General features: G+C 36.6%; 1 protein-coding gene across 1 annotated transcript; it reads left to right on the top strand.

Annotated features, from left to right (window-relative positions):
- Positions 1-11792: 11792 nt before the first annotated feature.
- On the top strand, positions 11793-19885 carry LOC120770621. The gene is made up of 5 exons (XM_040098222.1): positions 11793-11849; positions 11916-12056; positions 18897-19052; positions 19249-19416; positions 19733-19885. Exons 1-5 carry the CDS (start codon positions 11793-11795, stop codon positions 19883-19885), a joined length of 675 nt encoding a protein of 224 aa, XP_039954156.1.
- The last annotated feature ends 718 nt before the right edge of the window (positions 19886-20603 follow it).

The raw sequence follows: 20603 nt of genomic DNA, 5'->3' as shown, positions 1-20603 counted from the left end.
CATTGTCTATAGTTTCTACGCTTTTTCGTCTATTTTGCTGATTACATTCATGAACTGTTGTAATTTTCTGGAAATTATGATTGAAAGCGATTTGTTAGCTTGCCGCTACGACTTCGGCTGGTGGGTCTTTCGAGCTGGCACCAAAGAATAACAAAGACCATTAGTTAAAAATAGTCCACAGAGTGCCCACTTTGCTCTTGAGCTCAACGGAGGCGTTTGTGTATGTGAGTGAGCATCTTGAGCCCGGCTTGTAAATGCCGTGTTTAGTTGCCGCTTGATGTTACGCGTGTACCTACACTTTGTAATTAAGTAATTGCGTTGCGTCTTTCGCCGTTTTGCCCTCCTCTCTCTCTTCTAATAGGGTTCCGCAGTAGTTGCCCATTTAGTGTTCGGCTATAAGATCTGTTGCCATTTTCAGGCCGCAATGATTTATCGATGATATTTGCTGTTGTTGTTGAACATATTTTTTTTATTTCAAATATGAGAATTTTATTATTGCTCCAGTGGGCAAATAGTATAGTTTTTAATGATCACTAATGGTTGTAAATGTTGGCGGTCGAACACCGAACACCCTCTTATGCTCATCTATGGAGTCTATTGGCTGTGGTTAGAAAGTGCAAAGTTGTCAGAATTCATTATCCGTTATATTTACATAAGGAGTAGCAAACAAGAGCACATGACTACGGTCATTGACCCAAGAGACCACATTCATATGAACAATTCTGGTATTATATTGACTATTTAGTTTGAATTAAGTAACTTTACTGGAAAAACTTAGAGCGATTCTGTCTTAGGTAGAAAACTTGTCAATAAATTAGTGCCAAATTAAATATACGAGTATAAAAAAATGTACATTTTAATCGTGTTCTCTTTTGTCATACGTTTCAAGTTACACCCAATGTCATCTATTTTGGAAGAGATCAAGAGCACGCCTGGTGTGAACTTTTTATAAAGTCCCTTTGTCATAGGTATATGGGCACTTTTATAAAGTACTATAAACACGAAAGAGTCAAGGCATAGCAGCCTTATTAACCAGACTTCACTACTCGTGACTCTTAAGTATGTTCTAAAAAGATGACATTAGTAGGTAGAGCAATTCTTTTCATAGATTTTTCTCTGAAACCACTTAAGGTCATTCGGTCGATTCTATAACAAGTGTGTGTAAAATTTATGTTAAAATCAATAAATGTAGTTGATGTGTTGACAATAAAAAAATGTAATTACAAAAATTAAAATATAAGGTCTTGTTAAAAGAACTCCCCTATTTTTCTAATAGATGGCTTTAGCAATCTGTATCTCGTTGGTGATAATCGACTGTCTTGAATGCATTATTAAATTAATGGGTAACATTGGTTTACGGGTTTCAAAAATCTAATTTTTTATTGCCTTATTAAATTCTACAAGACTTCTCTAATATTTATAAATTCAAGTTAATCTGAGTAATAGTTTCGGAGATACAGCCTTGAGAACTTGTTCTCTCGAGGCTAGCTAAGCTAAGTGCGCCGCCTTTAAACGCGTTTTTCTCGAAACTATGTTTTTGAAGTCGGTTGGCGAGATCTCTCGAGAACTATTCAACCGATCTTCAGGAAATCTTACACAGGTCTTAGAGATACAATTCTTAAAGACTTGGACAAGGATTTTTTTCGATTACAACAATTTGAAAAAAAAAAATGTCGCGAAATTTTTACTTAAAATTTAATTTTTTTTAATGTTTGCCAAAAATCCAATCTCATTTTTTTTCCTAGTGAATCTTTTATCCGAGAGGTCATCGGAAATGGCATCGCAATGGCCGAGTTTAAAATATAGTTTTCCAAAAATTTCAGATTTCTCCCTCAATCACCAGAAGGAATTTCTACCACCTCGTACGCTGATGATTGCACGATAATGCCTCGGGCAATGAAATCGATGATGCTCAAACGTAAGCTGCTATTTCTCCGACCTTTCCGGTTTCCTCGCTGCACGGAGTCTAACACTCTCCCCTGCTAAAAACTGCGAAGGAGTGTAGATTTAATCTTAATATTGACAGCCTGTGTGTTATTGCCAAAGTACAGAGCCGGAACAAAATCCTCTTGTCGCTCCGGCAGTACATAGGAAAATACAAAGAAATGTAGTTGGCAACATACAAGGCAATCGGCTGTCCGGTTCTTAAATACGCTTCACCAGTATGGTCGCCTGGATGCAGCGAAACGCAGAGGAGGAAGTGTTCAGGCATGCCAGAACACTGCACTCCCGACTATAACGGGTTGCATCTTGATGTCTTCGACATCTACACAGGGAGTCCCATATGCACCCACTTATGGAACATAACGAACTCCTCTACAAGCGGTTTCTACAAAAACATCCCAGCAGTCCGAAACTGCCTCCTAGGAACATCAAAGGGTCTTTCCTTAACTACGTCGACGACATAAGTCAATACACCAACCAGACTTCGGTCGCAACTAACTTCAAACATGCCATAAACACTTTTACCGACTCCCTCCTAGTAAATGGCGTACTTGGAGTCAAATCACCCATTCCAGACGAGGAACTCGGTGCAACCAAAGTTAATGTTTTTTCTTTCTCAAGAGATGACCCTAGTAACAAATACGTTTCAGCAAAATTATTTAGAACACTATATCAGAAATCATAAACACAGAATTAGAAGAAAAATAAGCATAATTATTTAGTTCTTCAAAAGAAAAACGATTTTCTCACTATAAAAAATTAAAAAAAAAGTCTTACCAACCAATAAAAATAGTCAACATATAAACACAAATACCTAGATAAGAGCAGAGACAATAAAAGAATATTTATTGTAGACACGCCGTTGTGCATTTCCACCGCCTCAGCGACCACATTAATGGGCAATCAATCATCTTTTTCAGCATACACCAATGCAACACAGGCAGTTCCATGCAAATGAACCAACAACAAATGGACCATAACTAAAGTCTGTGTCTTTGCGACGCATACTTGGGCCAAGTAAGACTTTTCATATTTACCTGTACACACACATGTACATATGTATACGCATGGACACAGCCTGTCTGCTTACCTGAGCAATGATAAACGCGGTCAAAAAGCAAATAAAGCTTAGCGGCTGTGGACCATGCGAAAAGCGAAAGCATAAAGCAAATAAATAGCAGACAGCGCTCACACGGGTGACAGCTAATGCGTCTGTGGCTGCACCTGCAACATTACAAATGGCAACTAAAGCAACAAAAAGTGCGCAGCCGAGTGTCAAAGATGTGGCAGCGCGCTAATCTCCAAAGCTGCTAACGCTATTAGCGAGCGTCCATATGTAGCACATATGAATGCGTGTTTGTTTGTGTACGAATAGCTGCTCGTGTAAGTTGTGCCCACTGGCAGCGTTTTGGAAGTTCAAGGTCAATCTGCAGGCGCAGCTTTGGCGACAAGGCTTGGCGGTTATTGCCGCTAATGTAGCCGGGGCTGCCATGCCGGCACTTTTTACATGTGCATGTGTATCTATGTATGTGTGTACTTGTGGTAATGTGTCTATGTAGTTGGTAATTAAGACGCTATTTTTTACTTGAAGCTATACGCGTTGTTTATTATAGCGGGTATCTTCGTTTTATCGGCGAGAAATCGTCATTTAGATTTATGTGACTTACCATTTGTGAAAATTTTAGATAATGAATGACTATGCGAGTATAAAATGGCTTTTTGAACTCACCTGCAATGAAAGAAAACGATTAAAACATATTAGCGATATGCGTATACAAAATATTTCATATTTATAGAGCAAAGTTTTCCATGAATATTTTACAGTGTATATAAAGTAATTGAACAATATTTTTTTATGCCCACGTGCAACATGTTGCCAAGGATAAGTGGTAGAGACAAGGTTTTCCATTTTGCTCCGCCTACTATACCAAGGTATTTTTTAGACATGGGGGAATCAAAGGGAAATAAAACGTATATATAATTTATTGTTATGGTATTTTATTATTATTATTATAAGAGAAGTGACCGCCGCGGCTGACTTGAAGCGATTGTTGCCGTAGGTGAGTACTAACGCCCTTCACATAACCCTTCAAAAAATAGTTCAGCGATATTAAATCGAATGTAAATTGATTTTTTCATTGGCTGTACGGTATGTAGTTCCGTCTTATTGGAACCAAAGGTCGTCCACATCAACATCCTCGAATTCTGGTACGAAGAAGTTATTAATTATGGCTCTATAGCGTTCACCATTCACTGCAACATTATCCCCGACTTCAATATGTACAAATGATTTCCTCTGCCCATAGAGGACTCCAAACTTTTTGAGCATGAAACGGTGTCTCAAAAAAATTTTGTGGATTGCCATTACTCCAAATCCAAAAATGTTGTCTTCTAACGTACCTATTCTTACAAAAAATGAACTTCTTCGTGAACAAAATTTTCTTGTGAAAATCCTCATGTGATGATGATGTGATGTGCTTGATGATCGTTCAGCTTCAATTCTAGCATTAGCTGGATTTTTTGAGGTCGCAAACCAAGATTCTTAAGCAAAATCTTCCATAAAGTGGATGGACACACTTACAATTGTTGTCTTCTTGTTACTTTGTTCCACAGCAGCAATAGCGTCTTCAGTTCGCACCATGCGGCGTCTCTGGAGATGCGCATTATTCACTAGAGTAAACGTGGTTTACTTTAAGTGGACTGAATATTGGATGCAGCCCGTGATACCAAGCATTAACCGAACCAATAATAAATTTAACGATTTGCAAACATTGTTCCAGAATAAGTCTATTCTTTATAAAATGGCAAACCAAACTGAGTATAAATCAAGTAACAGCTGTCGAAAAAGAAAGCTCTGAAAAAAGGATAGCCTCATTCTTAAAGAATACTAATCACAAAGAATTACATTTTAGAATAAACCAAATACACATAGTGGAATATGAATATGAACAAACTGAATTAAAAAAATCCATCCACGTCAACAATTACTTCCGAGTATATAGCTTTCGTTGATGTCTTGAAGCCATAAAAAAACACAGATAAATAATCCAAAATGATCCAAAAATATTTAATATAGCCTTAACAATGAACGCATCCAAATGGTGTGATATTGGGTTTCATTAAGTTCACATATATATATAAAATACTCGATATACGGCTCTTCTTTGATCAGTCGTTTATTATCATGAAATGTAGCTTCATTTTTTTAAGAAAAGTTACGCTTTTATCAATTAACATATTATACTCTTGTCTATATTTTAAAACTCTTTTTCCGTCAGTCTTTTATACATATTTGTACTCGTATATAACCCAGAGGCCCTTAGTACGTACAAATGTGATCCTGTTGTGGTAAGAGCACAAAACACTTCGCCATTCATTATTGCGACTGCTGCTTTTATTTTGGTTCTTGGCTAGATACACAATATATCCGAGTACTTAAGACCTCTACATACACATCGTTACCTAAAATATTTTCGATGACTCGTTCGAGCATTTCGACTGGTAACTGGTGAATGACGACGGTGATGTTTTGCTCTAAGGCTGGAATCGAAGCGAGATTGTTTGCATAGAATTTGGACTTTACATATCCCAACAGGAAAAAGTATAACGGTGTTATATCACACGATCTTGGTGGCCAATCGACCGGCTCAAAATGTGAAATTATCTGCTCATTGAAGTGGTATTTTCAATAATTCCATGAATTGAAGCGATGTTGAATCGATATGTTGGAAGTGGCGCCGTCTTATTAAAACGAAATGTCGACGAGATCACAAGCTTCATCATGGCGCAATAACGGTCGCTTTTCATGCTTACGTTCTCATCGGTATCATTTTAAAAGAAATATGAACTGATGATTCCTCCGGCCCCCAAACCACACCAAACCGTTGAATTTTCTGATTTAAATGGCAGCTCTTAAATCTCTTAAGGTTGCTCATCATTCTAAATGCGCAATTTTGCTTCTTTACAACCCATTGAGCTAGAAATGGGCCTCATCGCTAAACAGTTGGTTGGGAAGGTCGAGCGGCTTCATTTCTTGCAGAAGCTGTAATTTGTACGCTTTCAATCAATTTAAGATCTCGACGAAAAATGCACCAAGTTGTTCCATATGTCAGTCTGAGTTGCTGCAAACGGCGTCGAATTACGGCTGCTATATTTTCTTCATTGAGTGCTGGACGTGGTCTATTCGGTAGAATATTATTCAATAATGAATGGCGTGATCTGTCAAAAAATGGCCATTGAAAAAACTACCTCTATTTGGATTACCCATTATTACACACCAAATTATGTTCATTTTGATCGAATAGTTCATGAGGTAGGAAATTTCGGTTAAATGGAATGCTTTTGATATATTAGGTTGTCAAAAAAGTCTTGCGGTATATTCGCTAGTTGGCGCTGAAAGCGCGTAGTTCTAGTTTTATTCGTCGCATTGGGTCATGCTATACTTTTTTGGAAAGCTCATTTTACGCGCTAACACGTGTTTGATTGATTGTCGTTTCTTTTAAGTCGTTCGTGAGTTATAGCGTCGCAAACATGGAGCAAAATAAAGAGAAAATACGGCATATTTTACAGTACTACTACGATAAAGGCAAAAATGCATCTCAAACCGCCAATAGAAATTGTGCAGCTTATGGACCCGATACAGATTCCATTTCCACCGCACAACAGTGGTTTCAACGTTTTCGTTCTGGTGTAGTGGTGGTCGAAGATGCGCCACGCTCCGGAAGGCCTGTCGTCGAAAATTGCGATAAAATCGCTGAATTGGTCGAAAGAGACCGGCATAGTAGCAGCCGTAGTATCGGTCAAGAGCTGGGCATGAGTCATCAAAAATTCATTTCAATTTCAATGAAAAAAAAAATTCAATAAAAATACCGCAAGACTTTTTTGACAAGCCATTATGTCACACTTTTTGTTTTTCACATATAAGAAGTAGGCGTGGTTATCGTTCAATTTCATTCATATTCTGTTTTCTCTTAGTTTGGCTATAAGTTTGAAAAACTTGTAAATTAAACTTAATAGAAGGCGGGACTATGCCCACTTTTCAAAAAATTTCAGACCCTTACTATGATTCTCTGTACTGAATAAAACCTTTGTAGTTCAATTTGTAACTCATAACTTTTTTAATTACTGCCATTTTTCAGGAGTGATAAGGACCCGATTTTGACCATTGTAGTCAAAAATTGGCTAACTTCTATAAAATAAAAAAAAGTGCTTTATATAACCCTAATTCATAGTTATTCTAGAGAATTTGCACGTTTTTGGAGACTAGAAACCAGATTCATACATTGTCGCATTAGTGGCTCACAATATTTTCTAACCAAAATTCTTATAAATACATACTACGAGTATACACATATAATGCAACAAAATTCTATCATATATGATTCGAATGGTGAACTACAATGCCCAAAGCTCCACCAACAACTTCGAATCAATTTTCATTAGCCGCAAAAGTGCCGCAACTGCAATTTCAATTTATCAGAAAATCAATTTGGCTAATTGCGAACATTATGGTTTACCAACACATTTGTTTCAACACAGCAACACAAACGCACTCACACACACACATAAAAGCACGAAACACCTTTTCACAACCATCAAGTAAGAAAATGTGTGCCACACATTTGGGGCGCCTCCGCTGGCAAAAGTCAAGCTGAGCAAATAGCGCCGTTCAGTCAAGCATGCCAAAAGTCAGTCAACCGCACCGTCAACTATGTACTCAGTCATTTAATAGTGTCATCAAATCAATGCTAGGGAAATATAAAATTCGAAATGGACGAAAACTATGCACTGCAAAAAAGGAAAATAATAAAGAAAGTAGTTAAAGGCGAAAACGGCAATAAAGGCCATGAAAAATACGCTTTTAGCAAAAGGAAAAATTTTGGCGCGAATAGTCGGAACTAGCAAGCAAACAAGCGCCCAACGGCATTCGTGCCGCTAAAGTGATCTCATAAAATTTTATTTCCCTGCCGGAATGGACAATTTACCTATTTTCCTGCGCTTAGTTCGCCCCTTTTGGCGAAGAGTGTGCTATTGAAGTGCGGCTAAATGGTGGTTCGTGCTGGTCGTTGGCTAGTTAGTTGTGCGGCTTTTTGCTTCACTTTCATTTTTGGCTTGTCTATTTCTCCTACGTTTTCAAAGAATTTCCTTTTGTTGTTGCCGACACAGGTGCGGTTGCTGTAGTAGTAGTTTTTAATGCTTTTTTATTTAGATTTTTCTCTATTTTAATAAGGGTTGAATTGCTTTTTGGGCGAATTGGCATAATACGAAATCAATAATGAGGTCCTAAATTGCTTCAGAAATGGTCATTGAGGAGTAACTGTATAGTTTAATGAAAGTAAGGACACTTTATGGAGAAAATTTTACGAGGAATTGGTTAGTGGTGGAAGAGTAAGGTAATATAACTGGATGTTTTGATATTAGAATAAATTGTTTTTTTTTTCAATTTTTACTTGATTTTGTTAGAGTGATGTTTAATGATGTTTAATGTTTTAATTTTTCTTACAAAAATTTAAAAAATGGTATAATGATCGTAGAAGTTCCGTTAGAGTTACATAGCTGAGCCCGTCAAAAACAACCGTTGTCCCTTTTACAAAGCGAAGAGGCCCCTAACACTCAGTGGAGTTCTCTAAAGAGGTGAAATTTCTCGGCCTCACATTGGACTCAACCTTACGGTGGAGTAGACATGTTAATTTAACACTGTCTACAGACACCAAGGCACTTATGATATGTAGACTCCTAGCCGGCAGATTCTGGAGCTACAAGCCTGGTATCATAAGATGGCTGTATTCTTACTTATGGAGCGATTACTTGGGCATCGAAGACAACGCAGTCTTCGGTAGGCCTTCAACTATCGAAGCTGCAAAGTCTCGTCTGTGTTTGTGCTTTAGGGGCAATGCGCACTTGCCCAACTGCAGCACTTGAAGTCATGCTGAAGCTCACACCGCTGCATCCAGTGATCAAACAGCTACCGATACATACCATGCTACTAATGGCAGCAGAGGGTTTCGGCAAAGGAAAGACAACAATGAATATATTGAAGGTGTAGTCAGAGAGTTAAATTTTCACATACATTTAGAAATAGGAAATGTTATGAACCAATTTATTTGTTTAGTCTTTTATCAAACTAAATACTTTTATTATAATTATTATGGATTAATATTAATATTATTATTTTGGGTTTATAAGAAACACAAGAAATAAAATAAATCACCAACTCCTTAGAATATGCACTTCTTTTCTCACAGCCACGGCCTAGCAGCTATTTTAAGCTCTGATTCACTTATAACCCATACATACTCAACTACTATTTTTTAACATCAAAAAATGTATACATGCTTTCAATCTAAGTATAGTCATAACCTTTATTTCATATAAGTATTTTAAGCAATTTTACCAAATTCAGTTAATAAATAAATACGAAACTGAAAAAATAATAAAATGATCAACAGCAACAGCAACGTGCATACCCTACATGTGATATTCAACTGACGAGAGGTGCACAAAAATATGCCGCCAACTGTTAACATTCGGAAATAACAGCACATTTTCTGCCTCTGCTACCATTTCCTCTTTCTACGTTCTCAAATATTCAGCATTGCATATGCGCAGGCGCAATACACAACAGTGGCTGCTAATAACATTGTTTATGCTCTAATTGTGAGATGAGCAAGTCTACAAATTGTAATAGATGCAATGATGATTGGTTTGAAACTTTACTAGATAGGCATTTAGTGTCCATATGGACAAATTTGAAGGTAAATCAAGCAACAGTTGTGTTTTAAACATTATTTAAGGTGAAAATAATATCAATTTCTGCAGTAACTATATATGTACATATAAATACAAATTAAATATGTGTGCTTCATGTACGGTAGCAAATCCATTTGGTGGATTTACATATGTAATCGATGCTTAATTTGGGTATGATAAGAGGATGATAGCTGAAGAAACTGTAAAAATTAAGAGTCTGATACGAGATTGCACTGAAACAATCTTAAATACAAATGTTATGATCCAGTACTCTATTTGATAATATGATGTGTTGGACCATCTCATTGATTTCATAGCCCGCTCATGAGTACTTAGATTTGTACTTCAAGATTTTAAAATCCTTTGATTATAGATCTAAGTCATGAGAATGATATAGTGCACCAGAAACCAGTTACGGTTTTCACTGTATCTTCTTGCAAAAATTATTGATTTTGACTGTATCCCAACACTGTTTAGATGTAGTATTAAGGGGTTAGGTGGATTTGAAAATTTCAAAAAATTTATTTTTTTTTATTGAATAGTACAATGTGTTTATAATATTCTCCGAAAATTTAAATCGAACCGAGTAAAATTGTAAAAGATAGACCTTTCGGAAGTTCCACTCATCAGACCACGTCGGTGTAGCGTTAAAACTTTAAATGCGTTTTTCTCAATACTTCATTTTTGAAATCGATGGACATGACTTTTCGAAAAGTTATGGACCCATTTAGTTCGAGTTGCGTACACATACATATATTAAAAAAAAAAATGTTCCAGATATTGAACGAAGGATTTTTTTTCATCACAACTATTTTTTTAAGCCAATAATAAGTTATGCTGTCCACGGCGAGATCTCTTTTTTGTGAGACAATCAGGGAGATGAGGTCTCAACGGCTGAATTTTCAACATTCAGGTGGCATTGTTCAAGTATGTACCTTTGATATGCCAAATTATATTTTTGAAATATATGATTGTTTACATTAAATTCGTAAAAATATCGTTTTTTGTACCTTTAAAACCCACCAAACCCCTTAAGTTCTCTAATAAAATAACAGTCCAATATGCTGATTTGATATTCTGATCAAATAAAGAAGAAAATTGATAATAGTCGTCTTCGATTCGCCGCTGACTGTGCTGGAACCTTGTTCTTTTGTCATAATAAGAAACGTGATAGCAACAAGAAGCTCGTGCTGCTTGCGATAGTTGCGGTTGACACTGCACTCTGACTTATAGCAAAGACTTCTCTTGAAAGGTGCTCAGAAAACGTTCCATTGATGTGGATAGTTTGGTATGCGATCTCGCAATGCCTGCTCCAATGCCTTCCGGTGTTTTCGAGCCGCCAGTGTATCACTGGATAGTGCGGCCCCTCAGTAGTATGTCGAGCGCAGAATCGTTCCACTCCGCCTCACTGCCGAGAGTAACTCTGGACTTCTTTCTAAAGTTAACCCTTTTCAAAACGCTGCCCTTGAATGAAGAGCCGGAGATGTGTCTTCCCCTATGGCCTTTATTTGTTGAGACGATATTACTTCCCCTTTGCCGAAACCCACTGCTGTCGTTAGCAGCGGTGTGAGCTCCAGCATGACTTCAAGTGCTGCGGTTGGATAAGTGCGTGTTGCCCCTGAAGAAAGCTTTATAGTTGGATTTAATGCAAGAGATATCTCTGTATATGTATGTATGTGTGATGTGATCTACATATATCATGAGCAACTTTATTGACATTTCCACCAACTTTTAGCAACAGAAGTCGCATTTTTGAGTAAATAGCTTTCTAGAAATTTGTTAGAAGATGCTCAAGTATAAAGCCATATCCCTTGGAAAGCTCGAAATCTTATTTTAATCCTTAAACAAGGCTTTAAAATGAGAACTTGAAAGTACAGCAAAGTACGTCAATAATTAATGGGGATATATTTGAAAGAGAAACGCTTGCATATGTACTTATGTATTTACTATAAACATACATAGATACATAGACATTCACACATATGCACGTACACACATATAAAACATAAAAACATATACTTGGGTAAGTGTGTATTCAAAAGTGCCGTTACGATAGCTGAATTGTGCGCCGTATAAAATTTTTAATTAAACAGAACGCTATGATTACTAAACAACAACAACAACATAAACGGCATACCGCAACAACAGTCTCAACAGTAATCGCATGCGTGCGTAGAAAAAATGTAAATTTTTTCTTCCTTCTTGTTTTTTCTCTCCATCAGCAGCAATTGGGGTTGATTTTTAAGTTTGATGGTTATGCTGATGTTACTGACGACAACGCTGATGGTAATGTTTTCGCTGCTGCTGGTGACTGGGCTGACTATCTGTTGCCTTACCGGTGGCGTGATTGGTATTGGGAATTGGTTGGTTGCCGTTTGGTTGTCTAGTGTTGATGATGATGTTGTGTGTAAATGTTTATGGCAATGGTGTTGTTAGCGTTTTGTATTTTTTGTTGTTATATATATATTTTTTTTACAATGAAAAAGATGATGAACGTGTTCAACGCAATGCGTAGGGGTTAAAGGATGCGATGATTGTGACATCAGCCGTTTTAGCAACATTTTAATAAACAAAGAATGGAGAGGAAAACTTACTTTTGTGTAATTGTAATTGTTGAAAGAAGTGTGAGAATTCAGCGAAATCGGGGGATTGTGCTCTGATTAAAAAATATGCTTATATGTAGATGAAGTTTTTAGAGGGAATAACAAATATTTATGAGAGGTTGCAATTATTAAAGGATATAATGTAGATATACATATGTATATGTGAGCTCATATATACAAACATAAAAATGTTTGCAAAAGCTTGATTAAATGACATCTTTCACAAAACCTGGCTTCGACAGTTATGAATATTCTTATTAGAATACAGAGTTTCTTTATGTCTACCCATTATTAATTTTCTGATTAAAGTTTTAATGAGTTTTGTATTTTTTTAGCCGCATAAATGATAACTGAGTATGCAATTTCAACTGTTTCTCAATCCAAAAATATACATATTGGCATTAACAGTAGGATGTGACTTTTCCTCCTTTCTTCGAACTTAATTAAAACATACTTAGAACGAAACAATATTAATAAAGGTACTTGTATGCTTAATGAACTTTTAAATCAATCTAGAGGGGGAAGCAGTTGATATAGATTCTATAAAATCAGTACAATTTTCATTTTGTGTAAAGACATTTACATTAAATTTTTTTTCGTGCGAAAAAGTTTCTTCATATAAACAAATGTTTTAAGATGATTTTTTTTAAAGTCAAAATTTTGAAGAAAATTCATACCTACAAAATTTTTCATATTAAGTCGAAATAAAAAAAGCTTTTCCAATATTTTGCCTCCAAGAACACAAAAAAAAGTTTCGCAGGAAAACAACCGATCCTCGTGAAATTTTACACGGGTCTTTGAGATGAAATTCTTGAACGAAAGTTTTTTTTTGCGATTACAATTTTTTGAAAAAAAAATGTCGGGAAATTTTTACAGAAATTTTCATTTATTTTGTAAAAATATCTGCCAAAAATCCAATTTTCAGTTTTTTTCTTTTGTCCAAGTTCTAAGATAAGGTTGTAACTAAAATACGTATTTATTTGTGGAGTTTGAAGTATTTTTTTTTCAAAAATTCCGAATTACTTTGCTAATAGTGTATGTTTCTAACAATAAAAATTTCTCATAAAATTTTTATTTTTTTATATGAAAAAAAACATTTTTGAAAAAAGGTTGTTTTTTACTCGAGGAAACCCATGCAACGCCTTAAAACAATTACAACTTTGTAAATGAAGAAAAAATGGTTTTTAGTTATTTTTTCCACATCCGTTGGAAAAATTAAAAATCCTTTAGTCCACACTACATCACAAAAAGCATAAAGTGGGCTTGACTACTGAAAGCTGCACAACAGCTTTTGTAAGGTCGTAGGTCCAATAGTATAGCTTCGGTGTCCAACTATAAACGTAAGATTTAAATTTGTCTCCATTTTTATAGTAAAGTATTGACAACCCGAAAAACAACAAATAGACAGCTGACAGTTTTGGCTTACTAAAAATTTAGCGTTACACGATAGAACAACGTATCTTCATTATTAAACAGTTAATCAAACATAATGAAAGGTTGGCGGCGAGGAACCTCAATTCGTTGTCGTGGATAAGAATTGCAATTTCAAGAAACTCTCTACAGCAAAGACTAAAAACTGTGTTTTTTATTTAATTACAATCTTTCGTTAATTTTGGGATTCATTGAATTTCACATTCATAGTAGTATATATCGATCAAGACTCGCAGAATAGTCTAATCTAATATTTGATGAAATTTAGGGGTTGAATTACATATCTTCAATGGACGGAAATTGAAATAATAATATTAAACGAACTGGACTTCAAAAAATCCATAATACAAAATAACAAAATGATCAGTGGAGAAACTGAGTGGATTCACTCGTAGAATTATTAACTTAAGGAGTTAGGGGTAGTCAGAGGCACGAAAAAATGAGAATTTTCAGTATTTTTTTTGCTATTAAATCGTATTATTATTATAGAATGCGTTGACTTGAAGTCACGAAAATTTCAAAAAAAAAAATTTAATTTCCAAAGTTATAGTTGTTTGTGTCGACCCTCTTCTTCTTCTTAATTGGCGGAGACATTGCGTACGCAATTATAACCGAGTTAACAACCGCGCGCCAGTCGTTTCTTCTTTTCGCTACGTGGCGCCAATTGGATATTCTAAGCGAAGCCAGGTCCTTCTCCACTTGGGTCTTCCAACGGAGTGGAGGTATTCCTCTTCTTCTGCTTCCCGCCGCGGGTACTGCGTCGAATACTTTCAGAGCTGGAGTGTTTTCGTCCATCCGGACAACATGACCTAGCCAGCGTAGCCGCTGTCTTTTAATTCATAGTCTTTATATTCATAGTTCAAGTCAATGTCGTATATCTCGTACAGCTCATCGTTCCATCGAATACGATATTCGTCGTGGGTAATGCGCAAAGGACCATAAATCTTTTGCAGAACTTTTCTCTCGAAAGCTGGCAACGTAGACTCATCAGTTGTTGTCATCGTCCAAGCCTCTCCACCATATAGAAGGACCGGAATTATGAGCGATTTATAGAGTTTTTCAATTGCCCACTCAGTCCGAAGTAGCACCTGTTGGCAAGAGTTATCCTGCGTTGGATTTCCAGACTGACATTGTTGGTGGTGTTTATGCTGGTTCCCAAATATACGAAACTATCTACAACTTCAAAGTTATGACTGTCAACAGTGACGTGAGAGCCAAGTCGCGAGTGCGACGACTATTTGTTTGATGACAGGAGATATTTCGTTTTGCCCTCGTTCACTGCCAGACCCATTTTCTGTGCTTCCTTGTCCAGCCTGGAGAAAGCAGAACTAACGGCGCGAGTGTTGAGGCCGATGATATCAATATCATCGGCATACGCCAGCAGCTGTACACTCTATATAGAAGATGGTACCTTCTCTATTTAGTTCTGCAGCTCGAACTATTTTCTCCAGAAGCAGGTTGAAGAAGTCGCACGATAGGGAGTCGCCTTGTCTGAAATCCTCGTTTGGTATCGCAAACGGCTCGGAGAGGTCCTTCCCGATCCTGACGGAGCTTTTCACGGTGTTGCTCAACGTCAGTTTACACAGCCGTATTAGTTTTGCGGGGATACCAAATTCAGACATCGCGGCATAAAGGCAGCTCCTTTTCGTGCTGTCGAAAGCAGCTTTGAAATCGACGAAGAGGTAGTGTGTGTCGATTCTCCTTTCACGGGTCTTTTCCAAGATTTGGCGCATGGTGAATATCTGGTCCGTTGTTGATTTTCCAGGTCTAAAGCCACACTGATAAGGTCCAATCAGTTTGTTGACGGTGGGCTTTAATCTTTCACACAATACGCTCGATAGAACCTTATATGCGATGTTGAGGAGGCTAATCCCACGGTAGTTGGCGCAGATTGTGGGGTCTCCGTTTTTATGGATTGGGCATAGCACACTTAAATTCCAATCGTTGGGCATGCTTTCGTCCGACCATATTTTACAAAGAAGCTGATGCATGCTCTTTATCAGTTCTTCGCCTCCGTGTTTGAATAGCTCGGCCGGTAATCCGTCGGCCTCTGCCGCTTTGTTGTTCTTCAGGCGGGCAATTGCTATTCGAAATTCTTCATGGTCGGGCTATGGAACGTCTGCTCCATCGTCATCGATTGGGGAATCGGGTTCGCCTTCTCCTGGTATTGTGCGTTTATTGCCATTCAGCAGGCTGGAGAAGTGTTCCCTCCATAATCTATCGGTATCTATCCCAACCCGCACGTGTTGAGGTCGATCGTAACGTTGCGAGGTAGGCAGTCTGTTTTCTCTCCGCTGCGACACGGCACTCCTCGTCGTACCAACTGTTCTTTTGCACTTTCCGAAAACCAATGGTTTCGGTTGCAGCTGTACGTAAGGAGTTTGAAATACCGTCCCACAGTTCCCTTATACCGAGTTGTTGACGAGTTCGGCTGTCTGTTGTGAATGCAGCTTCTCGACGTCGAACCTTCCTTGTGTTTGTTGGCGTGCGTTTTTTGCTGCACAGAGGCAGGTGCGAACCTTAGCTGCAACAAGATAGTGTCCTAGTCGATGTTAGGACCTTGGAGCGCACGCACATCTAAAACACTGGAGACGTGTCTTCCGTCTATCACAACATGATCGATCTGGTTGGTAGTTTTTCGATCCGGAGACAGCCAGGTAGCTTGATGAATCTTCTTATGCTGGAATCTAGTACTACAGATAACCATATTTCGGGCCCCGGCGAAGTTGATCAGCCTCAACCCATTTGGGGATGTTTCGTCGTGGAGGCTGAATTTACCGACCGTAGTGCTAAAGATACCTTCTTTGCCCACCCTGGCGTTAAAGTCGCCAAGCACGATTTTGACATCGTGGCGGGGACAGCCCTCATAAGTGCGCTCCAAGCACTCATAAAAGGCATCTTTGGTCACATCGTCCTTCTCTTCCGTCGGGGCGTGGACGCAAATCAGCGATATGTTGAAGAACCTCTCTTTGATGCGGATTGTGGCTAGACCTTCATTCACCGCAGTGAATGATAGTACTCGGCGACGGAGTCTCTCTCCCACCACGAATCCAACACCAAACTCGCGTTCCTTTATATGGCCACTGTAGTAAATGCCACAAGGACCTACTCGTCTCTGTCCTTGTCCCGTCCATCGCATTTCTTGGACGGCGGTGATGTCAGCCTTTATTTTTACGAGGACATCAAACAGCTGGGCAGCGGCACCTTCCCAATTAAAGGACCGGACATTCCAGGTGCATGCCCTCAATTCGTAGTCCTTATTTCGTCTGCCATGGTCGTCATCAAAAGGGGGGTCTCTCATCCGAGGCTGTTGTTACTTTTTCATTAGAGTGTTTTTTAGGTGGCGGAAATTTTTGTCTAAATTTTTGGGAAAAAATCCGCAGTTAATTGGTTTTTAAAAATCGAAATTTTTGAAAAAAAAATCCTTCGATCAAGCCCGAGTTTATTTTCTAAAAGCTGTATAAATTTCATTAAAATCTACTGAGCGGTTTTCCAGTTACAGTTGTCAACAGTTCAAAAAACATAGTTTCGAGAAAAAGGCGTTTAAAGTTTCACCAGAGCGCTTTGAAGTGCCCGAGCTCTCTTTGTTATTTGTCGAATAACTCAAAAACTAATTATCGGATCAACGTGAAATTTTCAGAGAATATTTTTAAGATATTACACTTAACGAAAATGCAAACAAAATTTAATTTTTTGAAAATTCTGACTACCCCTAACCCCTTAAGAAAATACCACCGATAATCCTCTGGAGTATTATCCAACAATGGTTGTAAATAAGCACATCGATTGTACATATATTTTTAAAACTTGGTACCACTGTGATCCAAATATTCGCAAAAAAAATTGTTAGAGGATTGAACAATTTTTTTTTTCGATCCATGATTTCTAATTTTTACCCAATTATATAATTTAGACGAACGGAGAAATTCCAAATACCATTACGAAAAGTTCTTATAATTGAAAACCTCCCATAACCGGGCACTTTCCATAACCGGATACCTCCAATAGCCAGATAAATTTCACGAACAAGGCAACGTCTTTTTAATATTTTCATACAAAACCAATTCCTATAATCGCACCTGAAAAGGTTCCAATGACCGGACGTGGACATTATTTAAGTAATTTTTCGTTCAAACTATCTCTGATAAACGGACAAGAATTTATAAAATATTTAAAGAAAATTGGCCATAATTTGTAGTTCCCATTCTTTTTAAATTCTTATTGATCTATGGACGGGTTTCGTTTAAAAATAATACGCAAATTGATCACAGCAAATAAACTGACTTGCGTTGACACCGTCTGCTTCGGCTCAGCGGAAATTAATGCGATAATTGCCATTCATTCATTCCTGCCTGATATTGTCTCGCATTTATTACTTTAGTAGAAATATAGTTCTGAGTAGCAGCTTTTCTAAGAGTAAAATTTAAACACACGTTTTTGCCACGCCCCTATATGAGGAAACCTCCCATATCCGGACACAAAAACTGCGGGTGTCCGGTTATGTGGATTTTCACTGTATATATTTCGACATTTTTGATAGAAGCTTTCAAAAGGCGCATTCAGCTCGTTTGCAGTTTTTTCTTAAAATTTTAAAATTATAATTCATTTTACAAAGGATTCACTGTACTTATAAATTTTGAAGTGTATTTCATTTCTGCACTTGCGTTAATCAGAAGACAGTGCTAATTGATCTGGCTAACGACAGCGTGTCAACCAAAAGCAATTATTAAATTAGAATATAACAAATTTAGGTCTGATGGAAAAACAATATACCTGGACAGACAAAAATATTTATGAAAATCGTTTAAATTCACTATAAAGTAATTAAAAAAACATTAAGTGCGTGAAAATTTTCAGATAATTAGACTTTGGGAACAGCAAGCGAAAAGTCATTTGTAAATTTGCAATCGAAAAAGTCGCAAGCAACTAGTGGAAAAAATAAATAATTATAATTTTTTCTCACTGGAAATTAATAAAAATTGTTTTTAATAGAAAATGAAAGTTTTAGCTATTTTATCCGCAGCCAAGTTTTATTTTTGTTTTATAGTTTCCTTGGTGTTATTGATAGATCATGCGGTGGGTTTGTAACTGGCATTATGCCCTAAATATATTGAAGAATTATTTATATTAAACTCTATGTAATAATGTGCTCATCTATTTGACTTATAGCTTTGCGACTCGTTTTGCAAATTTTCCAATGTAAAGTGTCACTCTTACGACAAGTCAAAGATAGTCTTCAAATCATGCTTCTTGAAAGCGGTGCGTGGTGAGGACAGTTACATGAAAGTGCATGCGCATCTGAAAGAGGTTGGCCGGGAAGCAAATGTGAGTAGCAGACAGAAACATTTTGAACTGTTAACTCTTTTTAGAAATATAAAAAATCCGATTTCTTGAATTTAATTTCTTTTGTCTTGAATTATAAAAAAAATTATTAAAAATTATAAATTATAATATACTTGTACATACATATTTTAAAATATACATAAAATATTTTACTTTAATATTAATTATATTTTTTAAGGTCTCTATTCGCCTGCTAAAGCGTGCCAATGGTTGGAAACCTTTCCTGTACAAAGTCCACTTTGACGGTTGTAAATTTATGAAAAATCCGCGAGCGAATCCTGTGGCCGAATTCTTCTACAAGATAATGAAAGAGTACAGTAATCTTAATCACACCTGTCCGTATGATGTAAGTGATAAAAAAAACATTAGAAAAAATATATAAAAAATATATATAGTCAACAAAACTCTTTTAAAACTGATATTACTATCATTCAAAGTATAATATATAACATTTTAAATGCATTTTCGAAAATAATGATTTAAAATTGGATTTTTTTATTTAATTTTTTTTTTATTTCAAATATTTTCTTTACTTAATTTTTCTTAATTACAATTTTTTTTATTTTTCACTAATTAATATTTTAAATTTTTTTTAACTTTATTTATTAATTAAAAGTAATTATTAATTAAAACTTTGTTCTCGAATCAACTAATTTTTTCAGCACGATTTGATATTGGACAAATTTCGTCTCAGCAGCGATTTGGTGAAATTGCCTTTCCCTATTGGTGAGTATGCCGTGGATACAACCTGGTTTGTTAACGGTCAATTGTGGGCTCGCGTAAATGGTTCCTGCAGAGGCGCAGTCGATATGTAATAAAAACACCATGAATATTTTGTGAAATATTTTTATGGTTGAAAAAAAGTTTAAACTATTATTCGAAGTGATTTGTAGCATTTTATTATATATTGTACTGGACCGAATTAATTTTCGAAAAAAAAAAATGCATTGTGTGATTCATTAAAAATATAAAATACAACCAAAATTACATTATTTTTTATTAACATTCTTTTTAATAACCGCATATCAGCACTTTTTTATTCAACTTGATTCATTGCCCTTGAGCTCAATTTTGTACGCAAAAATTCCATCGCATTGACTTTATCGCGGTATTCATGGCACTGGAATGCGTAATCTATATATCATGGTCTTCTTCTGGTAACAGAAACGAACGCAGAAATAAATCAGACTCGTAATTAGTGAATTATTTACTTAAATGTCGGGATATTATACAACAGATATTGTGGGCAGAAAATAGTAAAACTTTTAAATTTAAATTTCGCGCGAAAATTCGTTCGTCGAAATAATTTTTTTCTATGTTGGACCGTCGGTGACATCTGTGCCAAATGTCACATCAAAATAATCATTAGATTTTAGTCTAGGCTTGTCTTTCTGAAATACATAATGTGCACTCGGCGATTGGCGTTCGTCGAAAGAAGTTAAATTGGTGAAACATTCGGAATGTTGTAAAAGACATTTGGCGATAATTGTTTGTCAGGATGACCATGAATATGAACTGATGATCAACACGACA

This window comes from Bactrocera tryoni, chromosome 3, assembly GCF_016617805.1.
Source record: "Bactrocera tryoni isolate S06 chromosome 3, CSIRO_BtryS06_freeze2, whole genome shotgun sequence".
Taxonomy (NCBI): domain Eukaryota; kingdom Metazoa; phylum Arthropoda; class Insecta; order Diptera; family Tephritidae; genus Bactrocera; species Bactrocera tryoni.
The sequence above is the reverse complement of the archived record's forward strand: the minus strand, read 5'-3'. Positions and strand labels throughout refer to the sequence as shown.

What these genes read in the sequence shown, in the direction of transcription:
- LOC120770621 (XM_040098222.1), top strand. Translation starts at nt 11,793, where the DNA reads ATGATTACTAAACAACAACAACAACATAAACGGCATACCGCAACAACA. An exon ending in AGGTTGGCCGGGAAGCAAAT is followed by an intron (nt 19,053 to 19,248) that starts GTGAGTAGCAGA and finishes ATATTTTTTAAG; the next exon opens with GTCTCTATTCGCCTGCTAAA. An exon ending in ATCACACCTGTCCGTATGAT is followed by an intron (nt 19,417 to 19,732) that starts GTAAGTGATAAA and finishes TAATTTTTTCAG; the next exon opens with CACGATTTGATATTGGACAA.